The sequence below is a fragment of the Impatiens glandulifera genome, chromosome 9, assembly GCF_907164915.1.
Source record: "Impatiens glandulifera chromosome 9, dImpGla2.1, whole genome shotgun sequence".
In the NCBI taxonomy this organism is placed as follows: domain Eukaryota; kingdom Viridiplantae; phylum Streptophyta; class Magnoliopsida; order Ericales; family Balsaminaceae; genus Impatiens; species Impatiens glandulifera.
The window spans coordinates 36144827-36160582 of NC_061870.1; the positions used below are offsets into that span (position 1 = coordinate 36144827).

Here is a 15756-nt window from a genome sequence, read left to right on the forward strand (position 1 = left end):
AAATTATAAAGAAACAAGCCACTTGGAAGCTAGAGTTTAAAAATAATAATGTACATGTACTTTCTTCAACCTCAATCTCTTTCCTCTCTCCCTCTTTCTCTTTTTTCTTCATCTCTCTTCTTGTTTAGTTATGGCAACACTATATATATGGTCTATTATATCAAAATGAATCAATGAAATGAGGAAGACATTCAATGGCTATTGCCATGACATGCTCCATTAATTGATTCTCATATCATTATTACATAGTTATATCAACAATGATTTTTGTTTTTGTTTTCATATATATTATATATATAATTTATTACTTTACTAGTGATGTGATGATGCCCAAGTGTGAATCTTTTATGTAGTTAAATAGGATCACACTCGATTTCACGAGCCAATTCTCTTGTCAGCCTGTCAGCTCGTTCGTCTTGTCCCCCAGCGAATGTGTAAATTCTAAACGCAAATTGGAATGTTCTCCATAGAACTTTCGTCGGTACCACTTTTTGGTTCTCCAGCGATTCTTTCTTTTCCTAAATTCAATTTTGAGCACATTTTATATATAGTTAAAAGACAAAAATCATCATCTTCCATTTAATTTAACTAACATCTTACCTTAAGTGCTATCTCCAAGCAGTTTGATGAAAGATCAACCAGAAGTTCTTTAATTTGTTGGAGGATGATAAAATCGAATAAGATGCCATGACTCTTGAATTTCTTAGCTTCGTCATCTTTAGTCCTTTCAAGTGCATCCAGTTCTCCTTTAATCTACATTTTCAAAAGGGTAAAAATAATGGAATTGCCTTAAATTATACAAAAGTGAAAGAAGGTAGAAATCTAAATTTAACCTTGTTGAAGTAATTCTCTGCCTTATCAAGAAGTTGAGATAAGGTTCCTTCAAGTTTCCAGTTTTTGAGAGTAGTGGCTATGACATCCAACTTAGAATAGAGTGATGCCGCCATTCTCAAGGCCTCCAACTTCCTTCCCGGAAACCCTTCAAATCTTGCAAGAACCTGCATGCAGCATAAATTAAGGTTTTTTGTTTGTTTGTTTGGTTACATGGGTATATGAAATAATGTTATATTATTACCTGAGATTCGTCGGTTAGCTTTTCGAGATGACTTTCGACGAATATGTGGAATTTGAGAAGCTCATCCATATTAGACACTTGAAAATTGTTGATTGCAATTTTAACTTGTTCAATTGCTAATGCATGGGTCTTAACATCTCCTTCAATTTGTTGAAAGTACGCTGACCTAAGAAATATAGAACAAAGAATTATTATTTTTTTGAATTGTAAGATGAAATTAATATGATTTTTTTTACCTTTTTGTCATCTCTGCTAATGCATCTGCCATCCCCTGTTTTCCTGATCCATTGGAAGCTGCGGCTTTACCCTTTCTTCCGTGTGATTGTTTACGATCCAGACTAGAACCTTCAACCTTCACCTTGAGAAGTCTATATAGATTTCCCATTTGAGATGATCTCTTTAATTTTGTAGCTTTGGCCTTCAATGATGACCTTCCTCCAACTAAAGCAGGAGGAGGTGGCGGAGCACCTCCTTTAGTTGGTGGCGGTGGAGCACCTCCTATAGTTAGTGGCGGCGGTGGTGGTGGACCACCTCCATTAATTGGTGGTGGCGGCGGCGGTTGTGTGGTTAATGCAGGAAGAGATGATGATCGAGGAGGAGGAGGAGGTGGTGGTGGTTGAAGGGAAGCTGGTGAGGATGGTAGAGATGATGATCGAGAAGGAGGAGGAGATGGGGATGACGGCATAGATGGTGGTGGTGGTGGCGGAGGCGGTGAAGGCGGAGGAGGCTTTATGATGTTAGATGGTAGATACAATGGCGGCGGTGGTGGTGGTGGAGGTGGCGGTGTTGACAAGAAATTTGGGGATGACAACGTTACTACCTGCACCTCCACCAACTCCTCCTCCTCCTCCTCCGGTGGGGGTGGTGTCAGCGGTGAAACAGGGGAAGTTAAAACAGAGTCCTCTGCTTCTGGTTCTGGTTCCAAATCCAAATGATCATTTAATAATATGTGTTTATTTTCTTCTTCTTGTTGTTGGTTAAGATTATCCGGCTGCTGCTGCTTTTGAACATGATTGGGGGATACATATGGGAACATATGGAAAGAAAGTCGTTTAAGATCAATTGGGTTCAACTTGCCAACAGCTTGAACTCTCAATGGCAAAAGCAAAGGTGGCGAATAATTTGGTGATTTGGAAGAATTGTTTTGACTGTTCTTTTTTCTCTCCGGTAGTACCGAAGTTGGAGTTGCCGGAGAACCACAGAAGGACATTTTATCAGAGAAAGATTCAGACTCTGATAAAACTCTACTGAAAGCAGTATTAGAGCCTGGACTTGTTCTTGGCAAAGAAATGTCATCTCTCATTTGATCATCTTCTTCATCCATCATATCCAACATCTTCTTCTTCCCCAACTTAATCATTTCCTCAAGAATCACCAGCACTAATATTATTCCAATTCAACACCAATCAGGTTTAGGGAAATGATATGATATGATCCAAATAAAAACAAATAAATTGTAGATCAGTACAATACCTTCTTTCTCCAACTCGGACAATGTCATTTTGCTGAATGGTGTACCTGTTCCTTTTTTTACCCACCCACATTTATTCATCCACATATCTTCTAGAGCTTTCATTGCACCACAGAACAAAACTAGAGCCTGTTTTATTATTTTGATTTTGATCTGTTAGTGACAGACAAATCAACTAGAACCCAAAAAATGATTTAAAACAAGATTGTCTAGCTAACCTTGTACATAGTTAATGTTCCATGAAGTTCTGAGATTGAAATGGCAGAAACCACGTTAGGATACAACTCGTGAAGGTCTTTAATAGTATCCATAACCAACTGCAAGAAGAAGACAATTTTCATTACTATATCTGAATACATACTAAAGATTTTTTTAATGATATAATATGACCTCGGTTACAGATGTAGAAGCGACACAAGGAGGCATATCAATGATGTCTCTGAAATTCAAAGTCTTTTCCCTGATTTTCGTCATTGTAACCAAATTATCAACCTTACTTGAGCTTCTCTTGTGTTTCTTTACGTTGTGTTTGGAAGATTGTGCAGATTTGATATAGCTGGGGTAAGGTGACGAGATTATTGGGTTGGGTGAAGGTGAAGGGGAAGATAAGGCGAATCGTTTTGATGAAGGGACACGTCTCAGTGTCGATTTCTTTCTCGTTTGATTTTTATCTTCCTGTCGGAGATCAATTTCTATCAAGAACACAAAAAAGGGTAAAATTTAAAGATATAAAAAGATAATACCTTGGATGTTTTCCGGCGGAACAAGAGGGGACCAACGCCGCATAAATCTCTCAATGCCATTTTGAGGAAAATGTCTTATATAGGACTTTGTTTGAATTGAAGAATAGGTCGATTGATGAAAATGACGACCACAACCAAAGTATTTGTTTTGTTTTGTTAAATCAATTAATTAAATAGTAATTGTATGTATTGATTGAAAACCCTGAAAGAATGTTAAAACAAATTATTATAATGCTTTGGTCGGTGTGGTGCTTATAATATATAATCAATCGCCCAGAAACAGAAAAGAAGAGAAAAAATCAAAACTTTTTTCAAGAAAAATTATATACAAAAAGGAAAGATAATAAAGAAAGACGACAGATTCAACTGATCTTTTTGGTCGGAGAGAATAATTGGTGACTAGGGTTTAAGAGGAAATGAGAGCAATCGTGCAGAGCTCAATGCCTCTTTTCCCCAAATCCCATTGTGGCTTCTTCTTCTCCTCTGGTCCCATCAACGAAACGAAGAGGGAGAGAGAGAAAATTAAAAAAATTGAAGAACAAGAAGAAGAAAGAGAGAGAAGAGGGAGAGAGTCAATTTTAGAAAGAAATTATCATAAAAAAATAAAAAATAAAGCCGAGAAAATTAGAAAATTTGGAATAATTAATTATGGGTTAGAAACTAACTCCTCTTCCTAAAAAGAAGGGGAAATTTCTAGTTAATTTCATGATTAATTAATTAATTAAATAATTATACTTATGTCACTCAATTACTTGTCTCACAAACAAATTTTTGTTGTTTAACTTGGTATTGCATTTTTTATTATTATCTTTAAATTATGTTTTTTTTCTTAACATGTTAATAGTTTTAATTGTATTTGTGATGAAACCCTAGCTGGGATGTGTCATGTGTATATTGTAATTATTTTTTATTTGATATTGATTATTACAAACAAATGTAAATGATTGGAAGAAATTATTTAGGAATCCCAAGATTAATTAATAACGTTGAATATTAGTTAATACCACCAACAACGTGAAATTAAAGAAAAAACATTATTATATATTTATATGTATAGGGGAATAAGGAAGTACGTACATATACAAATGTAATTAATTAATGAAATAATTTGAAAGATGTACAAATGAAATAAATTTGAGAATATATATAAATATAATTGAAGTTGTTTAAAAAATAAATAGCTATTTCAATTTTTATAAGTAGTATGTTTTAGAAATCTATGATGTGCTTGTGCTGGCCTATTGATCTCATGATGATTTCTTCTCCTCCATCAATCTCAACCAAGTTCTTCATGACAGCATTCGAAGCATTATTCAGAAACTCTGACCAATTCCTAAATACAACCATAATATTTAAACAAATAATTAATAAAATTATGAATTAATATTGATTTCATGCTAATAAATAATATATTTATTTACCCATCTGTGGAATTGAATGTCAACCCAACGGTATTCTTGGCTTGCTCTATAGCACAACGAAATCTACGCAAATCCTTGGATGAACATCTCCAGTTAACTACGTTATCCTCGTGAACCCTAAGCTCGGATGGTTTAATGTCGCAAAAAATTGGTAGAACCCTTTTGTTGCACTCCATTATCATGGAAAGTTCGTGCAAACAAAAATAAGAATGACAATAAGTAGGGGAAAAGACGGCAATCCCTAGCTTGCATTTCCTTATAGCGAATTCTATTTTCTCAAAAAGATTGTCTCCCGGTTTCATGTTCTTGTTGTCCAAGAACGGGCGTAAACCTAGAAGGGAGAAGTGGTTGTAGAGAAGCCCTACAACTCCCTTCTTTGTGTCCACGCCACGGTGGTTAAGGAAGATGTCTGCGTGATGATGTACCACCGGCGTCGGCAAAGTAGGCCGGAGGATCTTTCTGCAAGCAATAACGGCCGATCGTTGCATGTTGAAGATTGGATTGAATTTGGCTTGAGCAAATTAATTAATAAGATTTGTTGGTTGAATCAAGTTTATAAGAAAATGTAGTAATTGTTTATGATGATCAAGTGATATTTTTATAGTCTTAGAATGAAGTGGCAAGGTGATAGTGGATCAGTCGAAGGAAATGTTAGACATTTGATTATTGACGGATATAATGGGGAAATGAAAGAATGGTTTGGAATTGGAAATAATTGATCCTTCAAATACGGGTATTTAATTTAATTTTGTATATTAGAGGATTCGATGTCTTATACCTACACTACATATATACCTCAATATTTATGACTCAGTCCAATTTATGTTTCAAATATTTTAATTATATTCATCGCAATTATGTTTCTTTTCCATAACTATAATAGATGCATACAAACTTATAAAGAATGAGATTCATTGGGTGTCCGAGTCTTTAACTAGTTGCGGAGAAGTTTAGATTGATACAACTGATATAACATAACTATATATTTGGGATTGCATATTTGGGTTAATATCTCAATTATTCTTTGGTAGACCGTCGAACTTTTAATGATCGTTCATTGCGTATCATTTATAATATTATTATTATTATTATTATACTTTCTTAGATTCGTTCAATAAGCCAGTAAAATCTGTCGAGAGTAAGTGGTAATCTCGAGCTCCATAACTTATTCAATACTGTTTTTTTATTTTTTTCATGTCATTTTTTTTTATATATTTAAACATTTTTTTTTTCATTTGTAATATACTAAGTACTTTTATATATATTAAATAAAGTATCCTATATATACTAATATTAAATAAAGTATCAGATGGTTTATCAAAGAAGTAATTATTTGAAAAGAAAACTAAAATAAAATAGGAACAATAATCTAACATCCAAAGTTTATTTTGTAAGAAAATTTTCATTTATTTATACTCATTTGTTCTTTCTCCTCAATATATATAACAAAGAAATAGATTGATAGTTTAACATATAATAATTAATGCATCCTTTGGTTTGTTCAAAGATCCATATTTTTTCATTAAAATAATTAATTTTAATAGGTGCAAGGTATATGAAATCAATCCATTTTCTTTCACAAAATATTTTATAAAAAAATGTCGCGTGCATTGACTCTGTAAGCGTACGATTTCCAACGTGACATTCAGTACGTTTATATATGGTCCAGCTGACCTTTTCAATTTTCAATATTACATAATAGGACAATGAAACAGGTGTTTTTTTTGGGGGGAGAATTGAAAGTTTCATTTCTCAACATATGCCCCTAACAAATAATAGTTGGTACAAATGTGCTTCAACTTTCAATTGAAAACAATTCATTCAATTCAACTTTTTTTTTTTTTTTTTTTTTTTTTTTTTTTTTTTTTGAATATAAGAGTTATAACATTATTGTTATTGTTTATAATTCAATTATTGTTTTATTGTCAAATTTAGAAATTGTCTAGATCTGATCTTAAACTTTTATATTTTTTTTTTCATCTTTTGGGTTTTTTTAATGAAATGACACTAAGTTGTTTTCTAAAAAAAAAAGCATTATTGAATAATGACTTTTTGAAATCGTGGCTTTCAATTTCTAAAAAAATATTTTAGTTTTAAATATATATATATATTCATTGATACATATTAAAATCAATTAAAAAAAACTCATAAATAGAAAGTGTAGATCAATTTCTCTTTACCATATAAAAAAGTACATGACATATAATTATAAACTCTAATGTGCACAAATTCATGTTTAAATTATAACTTTGTCTTAGTTATTAAATTGATCATATTTCAATAAAATCAAAAGATTTTATAAATATAATCAGAAAATAATAAGTGTTTAACTATCTAATCTTTTACCTTTAACTCTACTAATTACACTTGTATAGTAAAGTTAGAATAGTTGAATAATTGAATTAAAATTTTAACACAATTAAAATTCCATATTTTAATGATTCATATTATTTAGTAGATGATCCAACACACGAAAGAAGCGGTATAATCCTCTAACCTAATAAAAGTTGTTAAACAAAATTTTTAAGTAAAATAGTTAGAGTTATATAAAATATCATATAAAAAATGAAGGGGAATTTGACGAAATGACCTTACAAACCGGGTTATTTGACCTGGTGGAAATTTATAATTTTTTTTGCGTTCGTGGTGCTCTATTTTTTTTTATACGATTTTGCCCTTGTCGCGAAACGCTAAGTCACTTAGCGTTTCGCGAAGTGGATTAGGGGTTTGTATAAATACCCAAATAATTTCATTTCCCTAAATTTTTTTCTCTCTCTTCTCCAATTCTCTCCTTCACTCACGGTGGCCGGCGACGACGACGTCTCCGTTTCCTCCAATATCCATACAAATCTATACCGATCAGAGCTCTTCTAACCTAACTAATTCATTTATGTTTATCTATTCCCGATTTCTAACCCTAAATCTATTTTGCATGCAGGTTTCTTATACTAGGGTTTATGTGAGTTCTCCGATTCTAACTATTTGAAGGTCGTCGAGGTAGATCTTCATTCTAACAGTTATGTTCTTGTTTACATTTTCTTCATTTCAAAAACCTTTTCATATTTCCTTTATGTCCATCATTTTCTCCGTTTTGTTGATTCTTATATGGTTCATATTGGTTCATGTTTGAGCATTTCGTTAGGTTATTATTTGTTATTCGTTCATATTTGCAGAAAATCTCTGTCTGATAAGAGCGTTTGTGTTTCCGTTTCAGATCTGCTTACCGTTTCGCTACGGACTTACCGTTTCGCTACGGACTTACCGTTTCGCTAAGTAGTACCTCGCGATTTGCTAAGTATCAAGATTTTTTGTTATTTATAGTTAATCATGAACTTCATTTGACAAGGTATTTACATCACTTCATGGTTATGAAGAGAACCTGTGTTAACAAAACAAACCTTCTAATTTTACATTGGAAACATTTAGATTCTTCAGAAAATGCCTTTGAAGAATCTATCATTGACCTCCAGATAAGCAAAGATTGGCTGACTTTGATTTCGTTAGTCGTTAAGCTAAAGAAATAAATTTCAAACAATTTTCTCTTATCTGGAGTTCAACGATCGCTTCTTCAAAGACTTTTTCTGAAGAATCTAAATGTTTCCATGTAAAATTATAGGGTTTGTTTTGCTAAAACATGTTCTTTTCAAAACCATGACTTTGTTGTTGATACCTTGTCAAACGAGATAGATTACCTATGAAACCAATAAAAAAATTTGTACTTGACGATTTGCTAAGTACTACGAGCTCCAGCTAGGAGAATGGTTTGAATTCGATTTCGTTATTAAAATATAGTAGCGAAAACGTATTCAAACCATCTTCTCTTAGCTGGAGCTCGTTGACCTCTCGTTTCGCTAAGTCCCTCCCGATTCGCTAAGTCCCTCTCGATTCGCTAAGTGCCTCCCGTTTCGCTAAGTCCCTCCCGATTCGCTAAGTCCCTCCCGACTCGCTAAGTCCTTCCCGATTCGCTAAGTGCCTCCCGACTCGCTACGGAAGTTGAAGAGACGCGCGTACTCACACGCGCTAGACCTTATATATTCAAAAATTTCAGAACATTTCATTTCAACCGCCCGACTCTCTCTCTAACCCATTTTCTCTTCACTGAATCTTGTCAAGCCCGATCATTTCTACTTTCTTCTCGTTCGTCATTAAGGTTTGTTCATTATCATTTTCTGCTTTTTTGTTCATTGGTGGTTTTTGCATGTTAGTGTAATGTTAAGTGTTTCTGTTCAGTATATATTTTTTGCCAGTAGGGTTTCTGTTCAGTATATTTTTGTTGCCATTAGGGTTTCGCTAGGTACCTTCCGATTCGGTAAGTACCTAGCGATTCGCTAAATACCTAGTTGTGGCCGATCATTTTCTGGTTTTTTGTTTATGGATTTTGGTCTTTGCATGTTAAGTTTAAGTGTTTGTTTCAGATTTTTTGTTTAGGGTTTTTGCATGTTAAGTTTATTGTTTGTTTCTGATTAGTTTCGTATTGTTTCCGATTCGGTAATGCTGTCTTATGTTCAGTTAACGGTTTCGCTCGGTACCTCTCGATTCGCTAAGTGCCTCCCGATTCGCTAAGTGCCTAGCGATTCGCTAAGTAACTCCCGATTCGCTAAGTACTTAGCGAATCGGGAGGCACTTAGCGAATCGCTAGGTACCTCCCGATTCGCTAAGTTCTTACGTTGTATGTGTTTGTTCTAACATTTTCGATGATGTTGTTTCCTTTTGTAGATGGCAGAAACAACTGTTACTGAGTTTCCCGGTCGGATTTCGTGGAAATGTGCCCTCACCCTGAAGAAGATTGTGAATAAGTTCGAGGAAATGGATCTTCTAGAGAGTGTGTACAATACCCAGTTCAGATCATTATTCACAGCCCCCCTCTTGCAGTTCTCAGGAAGTATTGTACATCAAATGTTGTTGAGGAGGTTAAGCTCAAACTCCAAGGAGATAACTTTCATGGTGAATGGGCAAAAGCTTGTATTTGGTATGAAGGAGTATGCGTTGGTTACCGGCCTATGTTTCGGCGTTTATCCTGAGTTGGACCAAGAAAAATTGCGCCGTTGTCCACCTCTCTCGGTTAAATACTTTAAAGGGAGCATGAGTGTGAAAATGTGCGACTTCGAGAAGGCTTTTTTCAAATGCAAAGACAAGGAAGATGCATTCAAGATGGGGCTGGTATGCCTGATTTGCAAGTACCTATTCACATTTGACCCAAAAAGAGTTATATTTCCAAAAATACTCAACATGGTGGAAGACAAGGACACTTTCCTCCAATATCCATGGGGGAAGGTCACCTTTAGAGCCACCCTCAAGGGTTTAAACAAGAACATGAAACATCTCTGTACCTCATTTTTTGACAAGAAGGAGAAGGCTGAAGAACCTTATGCTCCTTTTGCATATAACATCTATGGGTTCGCATTGGCACTTCAAGTGTGGACGTATGAGGTCATCTATGGGTTCGCATTGGCACTTCAGATTAATGACCCTCTACGCCCAATGTTGTTACTCTATCATTCCAATAGGAAAAACACATCGATGGAGGTAAAGACTGCCCTAGAGACCACGGATGTGACTGAGATGGAAGAGTCCTCCATGGAGAAGAGGTTATACAGTGGTGATGTATTTGAGCAAATCGACGAGACAGCTGATGATTTTTTTGAGGGATTTACTGATGGGAAGGTAATAAAAGATGATTTTGATGAAGATGATGAAAGTGAACATGAAGAAGTTACTCCGATTCTCCCCAAACCTGCCACGAGGAAGAGAAAGGCTGATGCTACTCTTAAAGAAGCAGCCAACTTGAAGAAGAAGCTTGCTTATGAATCGATTCCGGCCCGCATTCTTACTCCCCCATCCGCGACCTCAAGTCCTCGGGCTGACACACCTTCTCATCGGGCTCCAACACCTACTGTTGGATGTGATTTTAATGAGATGAAGGAGGAGCTGAAAATAGAGATGAAAGAGGAGATGAAAAAGATGAAAACAGAGCTCATCAAAAAGCTAAAAATCACAATCCAAGAAACTCAACAAGAAAACATTGAGTCGTTCAAGAAGATGGTTTTTAATATGTCCAAACAGTTGTTAGAAAAATCCAACAAAAGGATGTCCATATTATTAACCAGATTAGATGATATGGAGGAGAATATAAAGAAGAAGAAGAGTAAGAAGAAGGATTCTAAGAAGGGTGTGAAGGTCGAAGAGGAAAAGAATACTGAGGTATGGAGATATTGAATTTTGCACTTTACATTTCATTTCGTTAAGTACATATCTGATCTGACCAGTACCTATTTTGCAGGTTAAGGATTGTAAGAAGGATGTCGAAGTTGAGAAGAGCAAGGTTGAACAGGAGGAGGAGAAGAAAGAGGTATTCTGCGTATTTTTCGTTTCGCTAAGTTAGTATTTTTCGTTTCGCAAAGTACTTTTCGTTTCGCTAAGTTAGTATTTTTCGTTTCGCAAAGTACTTTCCGTTTCGCTAAGTTAGTATTTTTCGTTTCGCAAAGTACTTTTCGTTTCGCTAAGTTAGTATTTTTCGTTTCGCAAAGTACTTTCCGTTTCGCAAAGTACTTGTTGTCGATTCGCTAAGTTTGTACTGACCAGAATTTTGTCTATTTTGTAGGAGATGATAGCGATGCAGGAGACTGTGGGGGATGATGAGAAGGTGAATGATGGTACTGATGGGAAGAAAGACGATGTAATGGAGGACAATGAGAAGGTGGAGGATGAACAAAAAGAGGACGGTGAGAAGGTGGAGGACGCACAGAAGGTGGAGACCGATGAGAAGGTGGATGATGATGAAAAGATGGATGAGGATAAGGTGGAGAACGATGAGAAGGTCGATGATGATGAGAAGGTGGAGGATGAACGAAAAGACAACGATGCGAAGGTGGAGGACGTAAAGATGGAGGTTGAGGCTAAATTGGAGGACGATGAGAAACTGGATGGTGTGGCTAAGGTGGATGATGTGGAGGTTGATCTGAAACTGAAGGTGAAGGATTTGAAGGTGAAGGATGAGAAGACTGTGGGGGATGTGAAGGCACAGACAAATGATGACAATGATGACAATGACGATTTCCAGTTATACAATACTCCTCCTAAAGGAAATTATGGGAGGAGAGTGAGGAAGCCGAAAAAAGATGACTCGTACACCAACCCTTCCTTGTCAAAAATGCCCAAGACAAAGGATCCTATGAAAGTGAATCACCTTCAAAAATTTGAAGATGAGCTGCTGGATAAAGTAAAGGCGTGGTTGGATGATCCAAAAACCGATAATTCGACAACGGATTTACATACGGTTCAAGCAAAGAAGGAAGTGTTGGTTAGAGTTGTAACAAGGTTTACATGGATTGAAGACACTGTAAGTCGTGCAAATCAATTCATTAATCTTCGTTTCGCCAAGTACTCATCGTTTCGCCAAGTACTTGTCGATTCGCTAAGTACCTTTCGTTTCGCCAAGTACTCTTCGTTTCGCTAAGTACTCGTCGTTTCGCCAAGTACTTGTCGATTCGCTAAGTACCTCTCGTTTCGCCAAGTACTCTTCGTTTCGCTAAGTACTTAGTCAATGCTGTTTGATATGTACTGAATGTATGTTGTATGCTCCCATTGTGCAGGAAATCGATGCATTCTGCCATCTTCTGCGGAAAAGGATTTCCTGCTATCCCAAGACATATAAAAATACACATGCGGCAATTGGGGATTGCGTATTGTCGGATAGAATCAGGCGACAACACAGGGCTTTTATTAAGGATCCTTCCAAATATCCAGTCGACGAATTCAAAGACTATTATATGGGCGCACCACATAGATATATGTCAGAATGGTCAACAATTGACGATGTCTACATGCCAGTGAACATTAACCAGAAACACTGGATTTTGTGTGTAGCACGTCTTCAAAAGTACCGCATTGACGTGTACGACTGTGATGCCTATCTTTATAAGAATCTGGATCCTTATTTGAAACCCTTCTACGACATGATTCCAATTATATTCGCCAAAACAATCACTCCCGGTGAGAGGGTAAGGTATCCTAATTTCAACTTCGAAGGCCCCATCCAACCAATGACTTACAAACGGTTTCCACACCCCAAAGTGAAAACCGCTGCTGCTAAGGTTGGAGAAGTCCCACGGGCAACAGAGAGCGGGGACTGTGGGGTCTTCACGATAATGTACATGGAACACTTGACCGCTAATCAACCCGTGCATAATGTGACCTCAGATAATATGGGATTTTTTAGGCAGAAGATGGCGGTCCGGTTATTCCATCAGATTATGGAACCTTAAACATTATTTTTTGTAAATTGGATAACTTATTTTGATGTATTGTAAACCTTGATGAATATGTTGGAAGTTGGATTATGTATTGTAAATTATTTTGTGTAAATTGATGTATTGTAAATTGACCTTTCAACCTACAAAAAAGATAAGTTAGTAGCCTTCGTTTCGCCAAATACTCTTCGTTTCGCCCAGTACTTTTCGTTTCGCCAAGTACCCTTCGTTTCGCTAAGTGCCTCCCGTTTTGCTAAGTGCCTCCCGTTTTGCTAAGTGCCTCCCGTTTCGCTAAGTTAATACTCATATACTACTACTATTAGAACATACAACATAAACATTAAACCTGAATTAACAACATACAGTACCATAGTTCAATTAACAACATATATTACAACATAGTATCTATCAAGCTAAAGGTTCATATTGTTGAGATGATGAGTCATGCTGCTTAGATGATGAGTCATGCTGCTTAGATGATGAAGCTCGTGCAGTAGATGGTGCAGGCATCACTGCTTTGCATGTTGCCCTATTATGTCCAAGCCCAGCACATGAGCTGCATCGTCTCGGGATCTTACGGACCTCACTCTGGGATGACCTACGCTTTGTTTGTGGCCTGCCTTTCTTAACCTTCACATTTGGTTTAAGACACGAACATTGCTTGATATGTTCGGGAACATCCCAATTTTCTTCATCACCGGGAGGATAACATGTCTCGGCATATGAATTTATCCAACACTCAGTTGTGTAATACCTGTGTAGGGAAAATATAACGAATTATTAATTGGTTAAATAGAATGAACACGTGAGCTAGATATTAATACCTTGAACAGAAGTCATAAGAAACCAAATTCCGACTACGGGCAGCAACCATTCCATGCGTACAAGGAAGTCCCGAAACTTCGAATACTCTACAAGTGCAGTTCATGTCTTTCAAATTGACTTTGAAATGGGACTGATTGTCATGCACATAAAACTCGAATCGGTTAAGCGATTGGACTGTATAGAATCTGGCCTTCTCGAATCCCTCACGTAACACCTTCTCATAATTTGGAGATAAAACTTCTTCGTGATTAGACGCTCTTTCTCTTCTATCGTTTAACCATTGTTGTATTGTGAATCTTAAATACTCAGCCATTTCTGAAATGGGATACTTTCTGGCTTCCCTGCTCTGACTATTGAAACTCTCAGCATAATTGCTTGTCAGTTGATTGTATCGCTTACCGGGAAAAAATGCTCTACTCCATCTTGGGAACCCAATTTCTTCCAAATAGGCAGCAATCCTGTGATCTTTAACCTTGATTTTCTCAAACCAACGATTAAATTCGTGGACAGTGTATGCCCTTGAAGCCGAATCAAACTCCGCATGACACTTATCACTTTTGAATTTGGCCACAATATTCATCTTTATGTGATATGTGCACGCACCGTGGTCTGCTTCTGGGAAAACAGCACACAAGGCATTAGCGATGCTTGGGTGTCTGTCGAATACGAAGACGAGATCATCAACTAATCCAATTGCGTCTCTCAGTTTTTGCATGAAATAAGTCCAAAAGTTATTATTCTCTGAATCAACAACGCCGAATGCGACAGGATATAGTTGCTCATTCGCATCCAATGCAATAGCCACCAATAATTGACCACCCACCTTGTGCTTAAGAAAACTAGCATCAACACATAATACAGGACGGCAAAAGGATTTGAAACCCCTAATTGAGAGGCCTAGGGACATGAACATATACTTGAAGTGACCGAGCTCGTCTGTCTGTATGTCGGTTATGGTACCAGGATTACACTTCTCCAACATGTAAAGGTATGATGGCAGTATTCCATAAGAATCCTCTACCGTTCCTCGCACCGGTATTAAAGCATTTTCCCTTGCCCTCCACGCCTTATTATAAGTCAAAAATATCCCATAAGTTGTCTGCATGTTTTCAATTATTTTCTTAGGCAAGTGGTTATGATGATGGTCCATGTACTTGCTCTTCACGCACTGCCCAATAACCCATGCTGGTGTTTGCATTTTTTTCTTGGGCCTCGACAAAGTTGAGCATGAGTGTTGATGCTCAAATGTCCGGATCTCAAACATCTCAGAAAACTTACCTTTCACAGCCCGCAAACTCCACTTGCATGTCTCATCCAAACATTTGAGTTCCCAAAGATTTTTTTTCTTGACTTCTCCACTTTGAATTCAAAATGATTGGCCATCGCATATTTATATAGAGCAAGTTGAAGTTCTTTTTTATTTTCAAACAACGAACCAACTTCCAATACGGTTTCACTAGTTAATGCCATCGCAAATGTGGGGTCTGGCGGTGATGTGTCTGTCGGGTCTGTCGATGGTGTACCCATTGAAGATCGTCTTGCACTAGATGGTGTACCTATTGATGATCTTCTTGCACTTGTTGGTGTACCATTTGATGCCTTTCTTGCACTAGTTGGTGTACCCAATGATGATCTTCTTGCACTTGGTTGTATAGGTATTGATGCTTTTTCACCACTATTAACATGCAAGTCCTGAGTAAGTGGGATGTGAGGCAAAGAGGTTTCTCCGGCTTCATTTTGACTTTCAACAAAGAATTCCAAGGGTACAACAGGTGGAACAAATTTCTGAGTAAGTTGTGGTGGTAGTATACTTTCTTGAGTTGGGTATGTAAGTAGTGGTATCTTTTCTTTAGTAAACGCTGACTTCTCCACTACAGATACACACAATGGTGATACTGTTCGACCCAAAATCAAGCGTGATAGATATGTGTTCAAATCCCCATCATTATCAATAAAAACAGGTTTTGGATTT

The 15756-nt window shown here is 36.6% G+C and overlaps 3 protein-coding genes across 3 annotated transcripts; 1 reads left to right on the top strand and 2 right to left on the bottom strand.

Annotated features, from left to right (window-relative positions):
• Positions 1-3820, bottom strand: LOC124914072. The gene is made up of 9 exons (XM_047454547.1): positions 3290-3820; positions 2937-3221; positions 2765-2863; positions 2549-2675; positions 1312-2455; positions 1076-1241; positions 834-998; positions 601-753; positions 1-518 (listed from the first exon to the last, which is right to left on the bottom strand). Exons 1-9 carry the CDS (start codon positions 3347-3349, stop codon positions 354-356), a joined length of 2364 nt encoding a protein of 787 aa, XP_047310503.1. The 5' UTR covers positions 3350-3820; the 3' UTR covers positions 1-353.
• A 678-nt stretch (positions 3821-4498) lies between these two features.
• On the bottom strand, positions 4499-5198 carry LOC124916365 (TIR-only protein-like). The gene is made up of 2 exons (XM_047457082.1): positions 4711-5198; positions 4499-4622 (listed from the first exon to the last, which is right to left on the bottom strand). The coding sequence occupies exons 1-2, from the start codon at positions 5196-5198 to the stop codon at positions 4499-4501; spliced, it is 612 nt and encodes a 203-aa protein (XP_047313038.1).
• Positions 5199-10023: 4825 nt separating this feature from the next.
• On the top strand, positions 10024-12974 carry LOC124916366. Its single transcript, XM_047457083.1, has 4 exons — positions 10024-10236; positions 11312-11407; positions 11546-12049; positions 12303-12974. Exons 1-4 carry the CDS (start codon positions 10024-10026, stop codon positions 12972-12974), a joined length of 1485 nt encoding a protein of 494 aa, XP_047313039.1.
• The last annotated feature ends 2782 nt before the right edge of the window (positions 12975-15756 follow it).

Bases quoted from the DNA above. Each gene is read 5' to 3' on its own strand.
- LOC124914072 (XM_047454547.1), bottom strand. From the start codon at position 3,349: ATGGCATTGAGAGATTTATGCGGCGTTGGTCCCCTCTTGTTCCGCCGG. The intron at 3,222-3,289 runs GTATTATCTTTT...GATCTCCGACAG, and splicing joins TCCGCCGGAAAACATCCAAG to GAAGATAAAAATCAAACGAG. The intron at 519-600 runs GTAAGATGTTAG...AATTGAATTTAG, and splicing joins GCTTGGAGATAGCACTTAAG to GAAAAGAAAGAATCGCTGGA.
- LOC124916365 (XM_047457082.1), bottom strand. From the start codon at position 5,198: ATGCAACGATCGGCCGTTATTGCTTGCAGAAAGATCCTCCGGCCTACT. The intron at 4,623-4,710 runs GTAAATAAATAT...GGTTGTATTTAG, and splicing joins ACATTCAATTCCACAGATGG to GAATTGGTCAGAGTTTCTGA.
- LOC124916366 (XM_047457083.1), top strand. From the start codon at position 10,024: ATGAAACATCTCTGTACCTCATTTTTTGACAAGAAGGAGAAGGCTGAA. The intron at 10,237-11,311 runs GTAAAGACTGCC...TCTATTTTGTAG, and splicing joins GGAAAAACACATCGATGGAG to GAGATGATAGCGATGCAGGA. The intron at 11,408-11,545 runs GTGGAGGATGAA...GATGATGAGAAG, and splicing joins TAATGGAGGACAATGAGAAG to GTGGAGGATGAACGAAAAGA.